Source organism: Octodon degus, unplaced genomic scaffold (genome assembly GCF_000260255.1).
Source record: "Octodon degus isolate 3935 unplaced genomic scaffold, OctDeg1.0 scaffold00068, whole genome shotgun sequence".
Taxonomy (NCBI): Eukaryota; Metazoa; Chordata; class Mammalia; order Rodentia; family Octodontidae; genus Octodon; species Octodon degus.
The window spans coordinates 582,115-600,712 of record NW_004524644.1 but is presented as its reverse complement, the minus strand read 5'-3'; the positions used below and the strand labels follow the sequence as shown (position 1 = coordinate 600,712).

General features: G+C 45.3%; 1 protein-coding gene across 1 annotated transcript in view; it reads right to left on the bottom strand.

The window, feature by feature from the left end:
- Positions 1-18,151, bottom strand: part of Lamb1 (laminin subunit beta 1) — a 70,443-nt gene extending 52,292 nt beyond the window's left edge. Inside the window, exons 1-7 of the mRNA XM_004634975.3 lie at positions 18,046-18,151; positions 17,815-17,916; positions 16,627-16,811; positions 13,740-13,875; positions 9,930-10,003; positions 3,557-3,745; positions 3,410-3,473 (exon numbers count right to left, since the gene is read on the bottom strand). Of these exons, the coding sequence (XP_004635032.1) occupies positions 3,410-3,473; positions 3,557-3,745; positions 9,930-10,003; positions 13,740-13,875; positions 16,627-16,811; positions 17,815-17,851 (685 nt within the window). The 5' untranslated portion in view covers positions 17,852-17,916; positions 18,046-18,151. The remainder of the gene's footprint in view (positions 1-3,409; positions 3,474-3,556; positions 3,746-9,929; positions 10,004-13,739; positions 13,876-16,626; positions 16,812-17,814; positions 17,917-18,045) is intronic.
- Between the last annotated feature and the right edge of the window lie 447 nt (positions 18,152-18,598).

Here is an 18,598-nt window from a genome sequence, read left to right as displayed (position 1 = left end):
GAATTTGTCCACCATTTAATAAAATGTAAGGGGCCAGGGACATGGCTCAGCAGAATAAGCACTTCCCTGGCAAGCGCAAGGCCCTGAGTTCAATCCCCAGTTCCACAAAAATAAATAAATAAAATAAAATAAAATAAAATAAAATAAAATAAAATAAAATAAAAATAAAATGTAATTTACCAAAATAGATTAAACATTGTAATAACTACAATCAGGGAAAAAATATCTCGACAAGTTTTTAAGCAACATTTTAGCTTACGATGTTTTTGTCCTACTAGTTGTAAAAGACGTTTCTAATTTATCTGCGCAACATGGAAAACATGGATAAAGGGCCTTTAGCACTGTAGGGTATCAGAGCAAATTATTTTTTCCTAAACAAAAGCTAGCCATGAACCAATTTCTCTTATTTCTTCTTTCATTCCTGGTCTACAGACCTGTTCGTATTACAGAAGCTAGCCTAACAGTCACAGCATACAGGAACTGGATAAAGCAAAAGCTAATCAACAGGGCCGGGGAGATGGCTCAGTGGAATAAGTGCTTCACTGGCAAGCGCAAGGGCCTGAGTTCAATCCCCGGTTCTGCCAAAAAAAAAAAAAGCTAATCAACTTTCTCCACTAGTACTTTCTTAATTATTGTTCCTATCAAAGGGATCCCAAGAGACTGGTGAGTCCATCTGAACTCTGTAGGTTAAAATGGCTCTCAAGCTCTATTTTCATTTATGCTGCTAGACTCTTACAATTCATAGTATAGGATGAAAGAGCGGTGCCCAATGCATCGCACACTTTCAAAGTCCAAAAGCAATTTTCAAGCTTTATAATATACTCATGGCTTACAATAACGACTACAGAAATGGCTGGGTGTAGAAATGCAAAGTCCATGTGCTAAATTAGGCTCTTTGTTGAATCACAGTGGAAAGGGAGAAGCCACGTTCCTAAAGGGCTCAATGGTGGCCAGAAAGGCCAGCTCCTTCCTGTGCAAGGTTTCTGCAAAAAGTGAGCACAAGCACCCACAGACAAGAGGCCCAACAACAGATGTGAAGGGCAGCTGGAGTATTTAGAAATCCTTCAGCTGATCTTTGTGGAAGCCCTCAGAAGAGTCAATACACTAATCTTCCCGTCTCCTGCCATATTTAACAGCTAAGCCTCCCGTGGTCTGCTTTTCTATGGTAAGTCACTTCTGAAGTGTCTCAGAGGTTTGAACAATAGGGATAATTTAAGAAATATTGTTCCCTTGATTACAAAGGAAACCCAAAACACAATCTGCTAACATGGATCTAACAAAGGAATGGGTTTTCTGATGCCACTGAGGAACAAATGGAAAAAAAATTAAAGTTGTAACAGGAAGACAGTCCTCAAAAACCCACAAATTTCACCTACCAAGGAGCAGTTGAGTCTTTTCTAAGGACTCAGACGGGGTTTGTCCTGGGGGCTGTGAGGATGTTTTTTACAACCAGATTTAGTGACACGAAAGGACAGGCCATAGCTCACTCAGAAAAAAACAGAGCTGTACATGTCATTAAATATTTGTTTTACAATAGCGCAATGGAATAAATTACAGTCCAGACTGTGAGTCACATGTAAAAATAATTAAGAGTAGGAAAGCTGCACTTCTCTAGCAATATTCCCTGGCCTTCTTCCACCCTATTCTTCCATGCTTCAACCATAGAAGTTCTAGGTTTACAATTGGGCCAAGCACAGCTGGGAAAGAGAAACAAGCAGCAGCCTCGACTCAACTGATTACACCTTTCTAGCAGGGAGGTCACTTCATACCGCCTCCGGCCCACATGACCAAACCTGGGCAAGCCCTCAACTGCAGCTATGGCCACAGCGGCAGCATCAACAGCAGCTAAGCCTTCCTTCATTGATGAACACTTTCTGTACACGAGGCATTTGGTTTTATGGTTGTTTTTGTGGCACTGAAGATTCAACTCTGGGCCTTAGCACTGAGCTGCATCCCCAGCTCTTTTTCATTTTTTAAAATTATGAGACAGGGCCTTGATGAGTTGCCCAGGCTGGGCTAGAACTTGCAGTCCTCTTGTCTCGGTTCTCCAGAATTCAGAGACTGTGTGCACTAAATCAGTTGTCACTTTTACACATCAAATAATTTTCCTGAAGGTCGATACTACTATCTCCACCTAGAGATGAAAACTCAACCTCTACCCACCACCTCCAATCTCAAGTAAATTGGTTGTTCCAGGTCACACAGCTACAATGGGGTAGAAATGGGATTTTAGTCCAGGTGTGACTCCAAAGCCCACTCTTAACCACCACACACTCTGCTTCCCAAGAACAAAATGTAATCTGGGACGGCACAAACATATCTGCTGATGGTCAGAAAGAGCTCGGAACTGAAGCTGACAGGAACCGTCTGTCCTTTAATAGCCACACCACACTATCTAAGAAACCTAGTGTGCTCGTCTGTTAATGGAAATTTAAATCTTATCTTATTGAGTAGAAAGAGCATGGCTGACGCTTCTGGTTTTTCTCAGTATTCTTTCTCTGACAAGAGCCCTTGCTGAAAATTGAGCAGACTACATGGCCTCCTAGCTAGAGCTGTTTCCTGGTATCTGTTGCCATGTACCCTGTAGCTCACTGTGGTCAGTGGACCCAAACAGAAGCAATGTGGATGAATTCCACGTGGGATGAGGGCATAGGGGTGGTGACCTAACTGTGCACATGGATAACCCCACCCATCTGGCTAAGATGGGTGGCCTTACACTAAAGTTACCAGATTTTGGAGGAGGAGGGGCCAAAAAAGGTTGGTCACTTTTTTTGTATAACCCAAACGTCACATGAAATATAGATATCCTAACCACAGACACCATACAGAACACATTTATATCAGTCACAAATATTATGCAGGATAGAGTCATTCTAAAATCTACAACCGAAATTTCATGGGGCATCACTGGAGAATTTTATCTGGCAAGCTTAATGATGGCAACTAAGCTACATTCCTTCCCTGCCAATCCCTCTGTATAAAAGAGAAAGAAACTTTTATTGGAGTAACTGTTTTATGTTTTAATTTTGGCTTGAGGCAAATTGCAGGTTGGACCTCGGGCCCCACACATTCTAGGCAAGCTCTTTTCACTAAGCTAAATCTCAGTCCTGAGCAACTATATTATGGGGACACTTAGTTACAATAGCTTAATCTACATGAATATACTGAGTGATAAAATAAGGTAGGATAACCAACTATATATATATATATATATAATCAAAAGGTGTTCTTCATCAGTGAAAACATTACAGATAATTTCAAGAGCTTCTGGTAGAATCTGCCAGAAGAAGGAAGAAAACATCAGCATATTTAGCACAGAATATCTAGTTTCTAGGTAGTAGGGTTCTAGGTGATACTTAGTCCATGAATGTTGCTTCTTATCCATGTTTGTACATCAAAACAAGCTTACTCTGTATCCTCGGGCTGTAAGGATCTTCTATTTTAAAAGCAGGATCTAAAGCGCGAAATATCACCTAAAAAATACACAGAAGAGTGGTTGGCATCTTGACCAAAGGCAGACTTCTAAGTGGGAAGCACAGCAAAGAAGGAAACCCACCTCTCCCTCTGTGGAAGGCTCGATGTCGGAGTATCGGGAGTCACAGATGATGTCATCGACTTTCTTCATGGGGCCGGTGGAAATGCCAGGGAAAGAGCTCTCACAGTCATAGGCGAAGTATCTGTACACACCCCAGGTTTTCCCAAAGTCAGAGGATCGCTCAATCAGCATCGCAGCGGGACGGAATGACTAAAAGCAGGGAGCAAAGAGTCTCACTGGACAGTTTTTATTGGTGATCCGTAATTTCATATGTAAACACAGATGAAAATGTCTCTCACTGTGTGCCATGACCCCTGACTGCACAGGGTTGGTATTTTGGGCTGGGGCTGGATTTCAAACACATCAAGCTCTTCCATGGGGCCTTCTTCTTAAAGATTCTACTCTCTAAATTTTGTACTGTTCCCCATATTTCTATATACTACTAGGCTGTTTCTCTTTAGGAGCCGATTCGGAACAGCCCCTAATAGCAAACAAACTGTATGCATAGTCCTCGGCTCATACTGCTGAGTATTGGCGCTGATTTTTTCCTTTCTTCACGTAACCACTCAGGGGCGTGGGTCTGCCTGCCCCATCAGCCACCTACATGCTGCATATCTGCTATGCACAGCCCAAGACAGGACTGAGGGGGCATCAGAAGGCTACAGTACAACATGACACGCACCACAGCAGAGGCCCCTGGGGTGCAATTTCAGAGAACACGAAGTAGGAATTAATAAACTAGGGAAGCCAACAATTCCACAGCTAGGTATGCACCTAAAATATTGAAAACAGAGATTCAAGGCATTGCATGTGACTGTGTAGCAGCACTGGTCGTGCCAGCCAAAAGGTGGGAACAACCCAAGCATCTATTGGTGGCCAGATGGATAAACAAAATGTGGTGGGTAGACACAATGGGCAATTATCTAGCCACGAAAAGGAATTCTGAAACTCGCTACAACATGGATGGACATTGAAAACACTGTACTAAGTGAAAAATGCCCACAGGATTTCAAATAGTACTGCATATGATTTTTGCTTATGTGAAATATCAAGGATAGCTCAACACTATCTAGGATAGCAGAGATAGAAAGCGGGTTAGAGGTTACCAGAGGAGGAAGGAATAAAAAGGGCAATAGAAGAGTTAACCCAAGTGACTGCAGAATTTGTTAGGGATACTGAGTTAAGTTCTGGAAACCAACAGGGGTAATGGTTGAACAAAACTGTTAACAGAACTAACACCACTGAACTGTATGCCTAAAAATGGTTAAGGTGGCGAATTTTATGTTATACATATTTTACAACCAAAAAGAGAAAAGAAACAAGGACCAGGTATATAGCTCAGCAGCATAAGCGCCTATCTGGCAAGTGTAAGGTCCTAAGTTCGATCCCCAGTACCAACAAAAAGAGAAATGAACACAAAGAACAAATGAGCTAGGAAATGTTTCACATGGATGGCATCATACTGGACCCTTACTAAGTTTTCCAAGGAGGCACAAGGGGGGGGGGGCAGGAAGGGGCTGGGTGCCGGTGGGACCGTATTATATGATATGCTGAGGGGCTTTACTCTTTTTTTAACAATGAAAGGGGAATGCTGAAAGACTTAAGTGGATGAAATGAAATGATCAGATTATATTTTAGAAAAATAACTCCTATAGCAGGATTTTTTTTTGAACACAATAAAAACAAGACACAGGGAAACTAAGTAGACAGAGAAAAGATGAAGGTTTTGTCTTAATGCAAACAGTTACATCACAGATTGAGACAGGTATGGAACCGACTCTGAAAATGTAGTGACAGCAGCATATACTGAGCTGCACTTGGTGACTGATCCAATCTCAGTGGAAAGGGAGGGATAGGAAAGAGACCCAAGGCACCCGAGCTTGGGTAGCTGTGCATATGAGCCGCCATCGATGAAGACAGAGGAGCAAAGACATTTGGGCTGGGGCTGGTCATGTGTGTCTGCTACATGTGAGGGGGGCACACTGGTCTAGCACTCAGCTGTGAGAATCATGCAGGAGTCAGCGTATAGGTGTGATGTTGAAACCTCCAAGTATATAATGTCTGCAGGAAAAGCAGCAAAGGGCAAGATAAAGAAAGTCAAGATCAGCATCCCAGAAAAATGCATCAGTGAGAGTCCAGTCCTTCCAAATCCTGAGGTTGGAGATATAACGAGTGCAGCCTGGTCAGGAGAGGGTAGCACAGGTAAAAGGGGGTTATCAGGGCGGGCTCTAAACCAACACAACTGGTGGCTGTTTAAAAAGAGGCAATTAGGGCTGGAGAGATAGCTCAGTAGAATAAGTGCTTGCCAGGCAAGAGCAAGGACCTGAGTTCAATCCCCAGTTCCGCCAAAGCAACAACAGCAAGAAAAAAATTATAAATTAAAAAGAGGCAATTATCACACACATGCATGGAGTGGGGGACCCAGGTGAAGCTAGAGGGAGAGGACGGCCATTCCACACCAAGGATGGGGGTGCTGCAGAAGACACTGACCCTGCCCACACCTTGTTTTCAGGTTTCTGGCCTGTAGGACTGAGATGGAATGAGGGCTGCTTCAGCTGCTGGGTCTGTTGTAGTTGCTCGTGGTAGCCCTAGGAAATGACTACACCTCCAGACCCAACTGTCTTCCAGATGAGGAAATTGACGCTCAGAAACACAGAGTTCAAAACTACAATCAGAGCTTAGATTCAAACCTTGGCTGAATTCAAGCAAAACTATCCTTCTCCTTCTCAGATAATGGCACAGTAAAAAGTGAAAGATTGACTATCGAAGGGGAAAGAGGAAAAAAGAAGGCTCGAAACCAAAACTGGATGGAGAGTTGGGAAGGGCACGGGAGCAGGGTGGAGTGCAAGCAAGACACAGTGATGGCACTTTTGAGTCAGATTACCATGGAGGAAAATCAGGAGAATGTTAAGCCAACCTAGAAAACAAAAGCTAAAGAAAGATAGCTACTCCTGAATTAAAACCAACGGGTGACAAAGTTGGGTGACAGGTAATGGTGTCAAACATCCTTGTGTCTTCCTTAATAATCCAGAAGGTCTTTTGCCCTCATTAAGAGTCAGCAGAACGCAAGCAAAAGATTACATTTTGACAAATGCCTAAGTTACTCTAGATGTTACTAAACTGAAGAGCGCAGTATCAGACTAAGATCTTAGAGTAGTAGGACAGGAGGAATCTTAGTGATGGAGAGGACCTCGTGTGTCAAAAAGGCATGGCCCCACCACCACCACCAGGCCCCAGCGGGAGACTCGGGAGGACCGGAAAGGACAGGCCCAGCCTGAGGTCATTGTGTCCAAGGGGAGCAGAGAGAACACAGACTGGGGCAGTCCTGGTTACACTTCCTTCTTTCTTCCTTCTGGAAAACTCTAAATCCCAAAGGGCCATTAACAAATTGTCCAGTCTCCTGTGAAGTTAATAAGTTGCTGGAAACCAGAACACACTTCACTTACTGATGGGAAGCCTTTCCCTGCTCTGCGTTGAGTTCTGACAGCCCAAGGGAACTCATCCTGTACTGTCAAGCTGGTCCCATGCTAACGTATGTGAGAACAAATACACGTTCTCCACCTGCACCCCCAGGCTCAGTTCCCTTCCCGCCTTCACCAGCGCAGGGGCTCTGCCACCCTCCTAGTTACTGAGCTTAGTCCTCTAGGTGCTTTTTGGTGCATCTATTTCTTTTCTTTTTTCCTTTTTTTTTTTTTTTTTTTGTGGAACTAGGGGTTGAACTCAGGCCCTTGCACTTGCCAGGGAAGCGCTTATTCTACTGCGCCATCTCCCCGGCCCCATGGCACATCTATTTCCCTCTGCTGCTGTCCCTTAACTTGCCCCATCTCAAGGCCAACCTTGGACCCAAAGGCATCGAAGTGTTGCCCTTAGGAAATGGGCTCCCCCGGCAACAACTCTCAAAGGCAGAAGTAACCAAGGGATCAGATGGCGGTAGCAGGAGTAAGCAAGATGGCAGCGTGCTTCCCAAGGACAGCCTGAATATCCTGGTCCCAGAAATCAGAAATGGTCCACCAAAACCCAAACTTTGTGAGTACTGATCTCACGAAGTTGAGAGGTTTGTGGTTTTTTGTTTTTTGGTTTTTTTTTAATATATTTGGTTGTTACAGAGTCTCACTATACCTCTGAGACCCATGGTGATCTTCCTGTTTTCAGCTTCCCCAGAGCTGGGATTACAAGCATAAGCCACCACGCACAGTGTAGGTGGCCAGCCCAGCATGTGCCAGGGACTGAACCCTGGCCCCTGCACTTGCCTAAGCAGGCGCTTAGTCTGCTGAACTATCTTGCTGGCCCTAGGTTTTGGATTTTGAAGCATCTAGGATTTCCAGAGTGGAGATGCTCAACTGTTAGGTTCTAGGCAAGGACAGCAGAATCTGAAGAATTCTAAAAATCTGACACACTTCCGGTCTTAAACTTTTTGGAGGAATGCTCAACCTGCAATACCCGAGGGACTCTGCTTACCCCCTGGGGCTCCCTCTCCGTGGGAATCACAGTGCCCCTACCCTTCACAAAGGCGGAGCTCGCTCAAGGCCTTGCCTCTCCAGTCCCAGGCCCTGCTCTCTAGCTCCCTGTGGGCTCCTCTCCGACATACAGTGCTTGTCACCGCTGCCCTCTTCCCAGCAATGCTCACACTCCTAGGAAAGGAGCAAGGTCGTCCCCACAGGAATCTGCTTCCTACCCCTTCCCTCACCACATGGGGCCCAGACAAATCCACAGTGCACTTGCTGAACAAATCACATCAGCTGTCCCCGGCCCAGCAGTGGCTTCTCTTCCATTTCCTCCCACTGAAATTCTGCTCACCCTAAGCCAGCATCAAGAGCGGTCCCAATCTGCTTTTTCTTCCATCCAGGCTAACATGGGGATCACCTCCTCCATGCTAAAGTACATCACTGATAAAAATTATCAAGTTAACCCTGTGCTCAGAGCAAAGGACTGTGTCATCAGAGCCTGCTTCTCTTGCTATTTCAGCACCAGGGCATCAAGGGCTCAGGCCACATGCCAAAGAACAGAACCAGGATCCACACCCAGGTCCGCTTGGGCCCATATATGCTATCCTCCCTGGAGTTAGGACCCAAAAGACTCTTTCTCTTTAAACCGAAGTCTGGAAAAAAAACAAACCAAAAACTGAAGTCTGACCACTTGAACTCATCATTCACATCTCAGTTCAACCACTGCCTCCTCTGTTTGACCTTCTGTGCTTATGTGAGAATTTCATCTTTGCTCCATTGTATTCACTTGAATGAGTATTCAACTGTGGAATATGTGCCCAGAGGACTATGGAACACAAATGAGCCCACAACTACCCATATGTGCGGACATCTTTTACTTTACTGAAGTAAAGCATAAGACTGTCCACGCTGGTAAAGGTGATTATGATTATGTGCCGGTGTCACATAACATAAGGGCCATACCCTCACATGTGGCTGAGTTTCCAGCTAACGACCAGGTTCAGTGTGTAGCCAATGAAAGGACAAGCTTGGGGGCATGGGTACTGGAGGAGTTACTCCATGAAAGCCCTCCCTCCACTCTGGGATCAGATGTCAGCATCAACTTTTCTCTCTGGCAGCCACAACTGCAGTCCTGGGAACCTCGGGCCCCAGGCCATCACCTCCTGACTCCCACGCCCTCTCAGGCTTCGGTGGCAGAATATGTGAGACCTTCACAGCTCTTTGCCCACGTGGTAAACCCACCCTCAGCACCTCTTCTTCATATGAGAGGATGTGGATACGGACCCCAACTCAAATGAAAACTATCCCAAAGTGATTGTAATCTGGGACACAATAAGCAAATGACGGGTTTCATGTGTACTTTAGGCCATGTGAAGTCTGTCATTTCCAAGCAGCTGCTTAAGAAGAAACAAAGGGACTTTGTACGGACATTCCCTAGTCCTGGAGTCATTTTACATCTCAAAAAGAAATGATGAGAAAAATCTGCACTGAGGAAAGCACACACATTTCTCAAGGAACTACAAAACTCTTCCCACAAATTTTGCAAAGCCTTGAAAAACTAAAGAAAATATGCTTCCTTTTCAGTTACCAAACACCATTAAAACATAAACACACAGGATTAGAGATTTAGTCTCCAGATGTTTTATTGTGGTTTGGGAATGATTCAACGCTGCCTCTCTCTAGGGGGAAATAAGCAGATAGCTAATTAAAAGTTTATAGTTGAATTATCTTAGAGAAGAGCCTCACTGTACTTACAGATGTGAAAATAGAGGGTTTGTTCAAGGCAGTTACTCATGCCCATGTTTTAAAAGTTGTTCAATTATCCCAACTGATGGCAACAATAATAATTAACTTTCCATTTAAGCCACGTCACGCGAGATACTCATTTTGAAAGGGAAATTACCCAGTTTGCCCCTGTGTCTTTTGTGAGAAAGTCAGGGATTTCTTACCTTAAAAGTCATGATGAGATGAGTAAAATGGAATTCTGCTTCCAAATCCAGTTGGATAGTTACATTTTCCACACCTACAGATTTTTTTAAAAGAAAGAAGAGGAAGGAAAAACAGGGCCATCAACAGCTGTGATTATTAAGTTATCTTTCCTCTTTGCATTCTATCTTAAACTGAGGTTAAAGATTACTGACAATAATCCTTTGTTCTTATTTAGGTAGTGAAGTACATGGCAGAATGATTCTTCAGATTTCCACAAATCATTCTGGAGTTCACCTGACTGAATCTGCTCACTGGATCAAGACACTTGGCAGAATACCTTTGGAGGCTGTCAAGAAAGACAACTCTCTTAAGAGCTGTAAGACAAACCCAGCGCCCTAAGCTGAAGGACTCTCAAAAGGGAATAGGGGTGCACTTCCTGGGCAAGGGAGGGGGTCAGCTTGCTGTGTGAAACCCCCGGAGTCAATCCTCCTGCAGTAGAAACATCAATACTTTTTTTCTCTATGCCACAGCAAAGAAAATAAATAACATCTACCACATATGTTAGTTATACAGCAACTTAGAAAACCCTATCCGATCCCTGAAGGAACATTTTTGGATGCATTTCCACAACTGAAAAACAATGTCAAAGAGACAAAGAACCAGTCAAATAAATAAACTGGTGCAGAACAAATACCAACATCTTCCCTTTCAGAGGAAAGCCTGAACAAACACAGGAGTCTTCGCTTGGCGCCCTGAGGGTCAGCGGGCCCCACTTGAGCACATTAAAGACTCCACTGGGATTCCAGGGATAGGAAGCCCCTCCCTCACCCCCATGCCCATCCTGCCCAATGGGTCAAGGAGACTCTGCCTCATTCCGAAGACTGGAGGAAGCCTTGGGGGTCCATCTTCCAAAGCAAAAGAACTCTTAAATGCGGGAAGACAGGAGTATGTCAGAATGAATCATGTCACTGCCTGGTGTATTTTCAGGAAATCAGTAGGACCTTTTGAAATAAACTCTCCTGCTGGAAAACTGCCAAGCCAATTGAGGGGAAAAAGTGGTCACTGGAACGGATATGAGCAAGTTGGAATGTTAAAGAAAAACACACTACAATCCTACTAACAAACCTTATCTAACTTATTAAAAAGAACCATATTACAAAACTACTCTAGACATTTATTTTTCAAGTGAAATGTTGCCTAAATGACTTCTATCTCTCTCTTCCAGGCCTTTAAAAACTCCTAGTTATTTGTTCACAATTAAGAGAAAGCAAAATAAAATACAAAGCAAAACTCAGTACTATTCTTGTAACCTAAGAGCATATGCAGCAACGTGTGACCCCAAGCACATTCCACTTAAATTCACAGCCTGATAAAGTACTGCGCTTTAGGCTTTTTCTCTTTTTTAAATATGGGAACAAAGGCCCATGGAGAAGAGAAACAAGGGTCATTCTTCTACTGCATATCTGATTTTTCAGATCTAGGAACAGATCATCAGGAAGGGTCCATTGAAAGCATCTGCACATTCCAAGCGTGTCTCTGGGCCCAACCACTGGCATTTTAAGTGCCACCTACGTAAGCACAACCTGCATAACACATTCACCAGCTAGAGACAGTCACATACATTGAGAAAGTCTAATTGTGAGCTGTCAGACAACAGAGATGACAGGGAAAGGAAAGTCTGGCTTGAAAGGCCAAGCTCCATCTGTCCAACCTTATCTAATCTCTGTGACTGAGTTTGCAAAACCTTTCTGGCATCTGGATTCTCCTGTTCCAACAATTCAAAGATGCAAAAATGGATTAGCTGAAAAACCTTCATCCAGAACCACATCACATGAAAAGCTATCTTGGGGCCAGGGAGATGGCTCAGTAGAATAAGTGCTTGCCTGGCAAACACATGGGCCTGAGTTCAATCCCTGGTTCCACCAAAAAAAGAAAAGAAAAGAAAAAGCTATCTTACTGCCTGTGGGCTAAACTGGGGACAGTCCTGGTGCTCATGTCCAGGTACCTGTCTTTCTGTTTCTCTGGAGGACTATGGGTGGTGACAGAATGCTTGGCCCTCCCTGTTCACAATGAGCCCTATGCCATTTCAGAAGTCCTCTGTGACTCACATTTTTAGAAACTTCTTTCACACGGAACTACTAATGAAATGATTCTACTGTAAGAATTATTAATTGTAGAAGAACAAATCTCAACAGAACATGTTTTCTCAAGATTTCACTCTCCCAATGAAGTTTGTAACCACTGGACTCCCAAGCCTGACCAATAGCTAACCAACACCCCCTAGATATACCATATTCCAGAAAACTTTTACAAAGTAAGTGGTCAGTGACAAGGGAGTTTCTCTTCATAGACCAGTAAGTGACCGCATACCTCCCAAACTCCCCAAGCATCTGGCATGTAACAGATCTGGTGTACCCACGCCTTCTATGGCCAGGCTTCAGAGTTCATTTCTTTGACAGTCCTTTTCCATAATATTTTCGGAAAATCTCTAATGGTTAAGTATTTCTATTTTAATATACATAATGGAGTACTACTTTACCATAGAGGATATATTTGGGACATTTATAGGAAATGGATTCACCTTGAGACCACAATGTTAAGTGAAATAAGTCAGACACACAAACTTACATATTACACAGTTTCTCTGATATAAGAAACCCAAAATAGAAATAAATTAAAAAGCAAAATAAAAGGCAGGTAACAGGAGATAGGGAGCTGGCTATTCCGAAAGAGGGAAGAGGACCCAAAGATGGGAAGAAAGAGGGAAGGAGGAATTAAGAGTGTTATGGATATGTAACAACTCCTCACAGTGAATGCAAGCATCAAGTACTGCAATCATGTACTAATAAACCATTTAAAAACCATCTAGGGCTGGGGAGATAGGTCAACAGCATAAGTGCCTACCTGGCAGGAGCAAGGTTCTAAGTTTGATCCCCAGTACCAAAATATAAACCATCTAAAGGTACACTACTAATTAACAAACACATTTCTGGGACTGGGGAGACAGATTAGTGGCATAAGTGCCTGCCTGGCAAGAGCAAGGTCCCTAGTTTGATCCCTGGTACTGCAAAACAAACAAACAAACATTTCTGTTCCCTAATTTTCAGCATTTAACAAACATGAAAGGCAGGTGACCTCAGTTTCATTTTTTTTTTAAACTTTTTTGTTTGTTTGTTTTTTGGCGGAACCAGGGTTTGAACTCAGGCGCTTGCACTTGCCAGGCAAGTGCTTATTCTACTGCGCTATCTCCCCAGCCCCATAACCTCAGTTTCATAGCAATAACATCACAGCTGATGGGTTTACTAAGCCCAAATGTAAATGGCAAAAAAAGGCAAAGGAGTGGGGGGTCACACAATCATTAGGAAAACCACTTAACTTGGGTTCATAGCCACAGTGACAGACTGCAAAACTGCTCTGTTGTCCTGTTTGCATAGTACTACTATCACTACCAGGAAATGTTAGCAATTGAAAGGAAGGTGGTCTCTGATTTTTGCCCTTCCTCTTAGGGAATGCTACTATGTTCTACAAAAGAGCAAGGGCATAAAATACACAAGGTCTTCCACACCTTTCCCTCAGAGGGACCCTTAAGAAGAGGACTATGGAAAGCTCCTTAAATGGCTTGAAAGATTGCCTTCTTATAGGATATTTGCTTAAGGAAGGAGGATCAGGTTTTACCAAAGTGAGTTAGTACTCTAGGCAGTAAATCTGCCAGAGACCATAATTACAGGACAGAGAAGCCAATCATTATTACAAATACCCAGGACCCCTGGAACCCTCATGCAGGTTACCAATGGCATTCCACAGAATTCACTCCCACACCAACCACATACCGGTTTCGGATTGCCACCAAATCTTAAGGCGGTTTGGAGCAAATGTAGTAACCACATTTTCAATGAGATGGCTGTCAGGATTGAGGGTTTCATGATAAGGCTCTTGGGAATTGCATATGAAGCATTTTTTGTCCTCCTGAAAACAAGTTAGTTTCATGAGTCTAAGAAGCAATCTCATAAAAAAAAAAAATCCATCATGCCCACAAAACTCAAACCACTAAGCTTCAAGAGAGGTGAATGTGCAAAAAGTTACATGACATAGCACACTTTTCACTTTCAACTTATCCAGTCTAAAATACTCCTAAAAATAACTTACCTCCTTTCTAGCAACTTCAAGGCTAAAAGTAAAAGAGGGCATTGTTTCCATAAGACACTAATTTAATCAAAATCAAATTTCTAGGCTTAAGCTTTAATCTCAATAGCAGCTAGAGAGGCTTATTCTGAAGTGAAATGCAATAGTATTAAGAGTTTCTGCTGACGTAAAGCAAACTGAAAATAAAATGAAAAAGGATAATTTCTTTGACCTGATTTTCTAAAATGTGAAAGCAGCAGAGACCAAGTACTAGAAGTATTTAGGAGGCTTTGGGATCCAACAAGATTTGCTGGCTTTTGCTTTGCCCAAGCAGCAGAATGAATGGTAACCAACAGAACACCTTGCAGATTGCTCAGGATGTGTGAAAGGGTGCCAGGGTGTCCTGCTCTCTGGGTACCACCATACACTGGGGCTAATTCAGGGAACCCTAAAATGGACATAAACTAGGGCAAAGATGGGCTTTAGTTTTAAAGTAACTTGGAATTTCTCTCATTTTCTCTCTTCCAAAAATGGGAGCCATAGCCACCAGAGAAAGTAGAGGCAGAAGGCTTCTCTGTTTTGCTTTGTACTGCATCATGGCGAATCACAAGCACCCTTTTCCCCTAGGGAGCTTGGCTGTGTACCTAAGTTTTTCTGGAATGCAGATGATGTCCTAAGTCCAAAAATGATTATAACACTGAAGTATGTGGAAAAACCAAATAGATCTTATGAACAAAATTTGCTCAAGAATGACATTTATATAGGGCCCAAAGTGATTGACTATACTTTTACATTTGTATTTATTATTTTCTCCAAAAGGATTTGGAGGCTAATAAGATGTGTTCACCAAAATAAATGCTAGAAGTCAGGTATGCAGAGTTAAGGAACAAAGCTAAACATCTGAGAAATGCTTCCCTGCTTCCTTTCCTTAGGCCTGGTGAAAAGCACGGCACAAGTTCACATCTAATCATATAAACCAGCCTGGCTCCAGTTGCTTTTAAGACAAAGGTCTAATTTTCATTCAAAGCTGATTTCAGAACTTGGTGATTCATTGACAGGATGTCCTGGTTTCTAAAATAAATGTGAATACAACACCTTAGGTAAAATTTAAGCGCTAATATTAGAAAAGGTGACATCCACTGCCTCCATTAACTTGTAGTCAAGGAAACTAGTACTGGAGAACAATTACCAGAACTGGGGGGAAACAAATTTAATTATAGCCTCCCCTCTAATCAGAAGGAAGCAGTCTAGACATCTCTGTATAGAGCTGTAAGCCTGCGAATGGGAATTCACTCTACTACATTCCTTAAGTTTAATTTATCAGGTCTTCCAAACGGGTTTTCTGCTCTGGAAAACTTTTCATGCATCTGCCCCCAAACCACAGGACACTGTTGTCCTACTGGTGGGCAGGTAGGTGCACAGGTGAGTAGAGCAACTTGGCTTGGAACCTGCCCCATCTGTGGAGCCACTGCCTTTTGCTTTTCTTTTTTTTTTCCAAATCAAATTGGTAGGACAGTTTCAATAATTCACACACTGCATACATTCTTCCTAGTGGTTAATTGCTGTACAAGATGCGGACATGATATCCTATTTACAAACACCATTAGAACAAATCGCTCTATTCATTAAGAGAATGTAACTATATATCTATCCTAACCACTTTGAATATACAGATACAAAATGGACATTCATCTGTATGCCCTTTGTTATTGCTTTTCTTAAGAGACCAGAAATATCAAGATATCAAGTCTGTGTCTGTCTGTCTGTCTGTGAGTGTGTGTGTGTCTGTCTGTCTCTGTGTCTGTCTGTCTGTCTGTCTGTCTCTCTCTCTCTCTCTGTCCCGGGGATTAATCTCAGGACCCTGGTGCTTGCTAGGCAGGTGTTTGTTTATTCTACTGACCCATCTCCCTGGCCCAGAAACTCAAATTCTGGGTAGCTTATATTTTGCATCTGCTTTTAAATTAGCCCTGACTTTATACAAACACAGAAGTGAAATAAAAAATCTATGTCCACTTTTAGAAAGCATCCTGAAATTTCATTTTGTTCTTCTACTATCTAGATACCATGGCAACAGCAACCAGGACATTTTAGCAAAAAAAAAGGAAGCATCTACTCCTGATACCTAATGGAGGTAAATGGGCACAGCACCAAGCCAAGAGGGCAAAGAGATTCAATGACTGGAATCACACTGTGAGGCACGTGCTTGGAGTATCCTTTCACTGGAGTGAAAAATGTGGAAAAACCCAGGATCAGCGCTCAGTACATAAAGACGACGCTAAGCCATCTTTAAAGCACACTTCCAAAGAAGAAAGATTTTGAAGAAATCAGGGCTTGTGGAGCCTATGGATCAGGGCTGAGTACGAGGCAGAAGCAAGATCTGTCTGTCGCAGAGGCTTTGGCGACAGGAAATGTTTGGTAGATACAGACACAACAGTGAGGACTGAGATGGGTGGAAGGGAGCTACCAGCCTAATCCCAGGGCTCTCCGGCTGGCTGAGCTTCCTAGCTGGATGTCTGGCAGGCGGCGACAGAGGCCACCGGGGCATGGAGGCTACCAGGGCCTTCGTGCGCCGTGCGCCCAGCAGTCCGCCCTCACCTGCAGGTGGCTGACAATACAGTAGGGCTCGGGCTTGTGCAATCCACACGTGGAGGTCACCGACAGCTTCTGGGCTCGGCCAATGAGAAGGTCGCCTGTGGCTGGGTAGCAGCTGCCCTCGGCGCAGCCATAGCTGAACTCCGGTTCCTGAGAGTCCTGAGCGTGCACTCCAGTTCCGCACAGGGCTACGGGAGGGGTGGGTGACAAGGTTGAGGGATGCGAACAGGGGACAAACCCCGAGGAATGAAATAAGCAAGAAGTAGAGTCAGGAGAAAACAGAATACACGAAAAAGACAGAATGGAAAGAAAAGCGAAGAGGTGTGGAGGGCGGAGACGTGGAGAGGTCGCAGAAAGGAACCCAGTCGCGTCATCTGCTTCGCCAGCATTCAGCAGAGCGCACCACTCCAGGAAAACCTGAACGACACTCGCACTCATTCCAATTTGCTCAGGGGAATAGTCGCCCACAAAAGGAGGATGCGCTGCTAGCCATTTCGAGATGCCTGGACCAAGGCGCAGGGAGGCTTGGCGCCCTACGCTGCCCACCAAGCGAGACCCGTGCGCGCGGGGCAGCGAGTGTGCTCCGTGCTGAGAGCGCGTGGCAGCCTGCGAGCCCGAGGCGCAAGAGCGCGCACACATGCACGCGCCGAGGTCGCCCGGGCAGAGGAGTGAGGCTCCCGGGCTGGAGATAACTGCTGCCTCTCCCAGCAAGGGGAGACCAAGCGGTGCTGCAGCTCTGGGGTGGCTTCGCCATTCCAGACATGCACCCCAGCCAGCGCTTTCTGGTGCCATCCGGAGACAAACGGCGATGGTTAATTAAAACCACATGGCCCCAATCTGTTCCCAAGACCAAATCTGCGCTCAACCCAGGCACTTTCCTGGGCAGTGGGTTCTTAGGAGACCCTCCACGGAAAGCCGTGCCACCCCTGGGTTGCTGTCTTCTGCGGCGGGGAAACTCGGCGCGAACTGGTCGGCGCCCACCCCGGAGTGGAGCGGAGCCCGCAGCAGGGCAAGCTCGGCGCGCACAGCCGGGAAAGCAGTCTGGGCGGTGGCGCTGAATCTCAGGGCGCCGTTTCCCACCAGTCCCTCTCCTGGACCCCCAGGGTCCCTCCGAGGCGGCCACCGATGGCTTTGGGGCGTTCTCCCCAGCACCCAGGTGCACCCCTTCCCCCACCGCGCCCTCGACATTACCTAAGAAATTGAAGACCAACACCTGGAGCCGCCCCATAGCCAGTCCCGCAGCCCGGGGGACTCACGGCGCCGAGCCGCTTGCCTTTTCTTCGCGTCTTCCTTCTGCAGCGGTGGAGAGGAAAAGGCAAACGCTCAGAGAGAGGAGAGGGGCCCTTGCATTTCCTGCCGCTCCCACGGAAGCAGGGGCTGGGCGGGGAAGGGGGAAAAATCGCGCAGCCACTTTGTTCTCACCGGCGCTGCGAGCGTCTGCTCGGCTCCGGGAATCCCGAGCCCAAAGAAGGGAATTAGAAAGTTTAGCCTTGGGAGGAACCCAGGGAGGCGCCTCTGCTCATGCGCACACAGAGAGCTGGGGCAGCCGGGGGGGAGGGGGGCAAGAGGGGGGATGAGGCCCGCCCCCCCTCTTTGTTTTAAGGCAGCGCCTGCGGAGGCTGCAAGGCTGGGCTCTAGTTGGCCGGGCCGCCCATGGGTGCGCGCCCTAACCGTGCGCCCGGGGCTGGACGCGTCCGGGCGGGTCTCCAAGGTGGGTGTTCAGCCCCGAGCTGGGGGGCTGGTCTGGACCTACCGCGGACTTGACTGGAATATTTACAAGTGCAAGGAATGAGTCACCAAAAGGTGCCCCGGGGTACACACTCACCTAGCGCAGAGGGAAGGCGGGTTAAGCCCTTTGAAAACAGTGGGCTAGTCAGTTTTGGTCTAAAGAGAAGTGGGAACTCCCCATAAACACTCTGGCCTCCACTACGGAAAACGAGCGCTTGGGACCGGGCGACCCCTATGCATGTCTTTG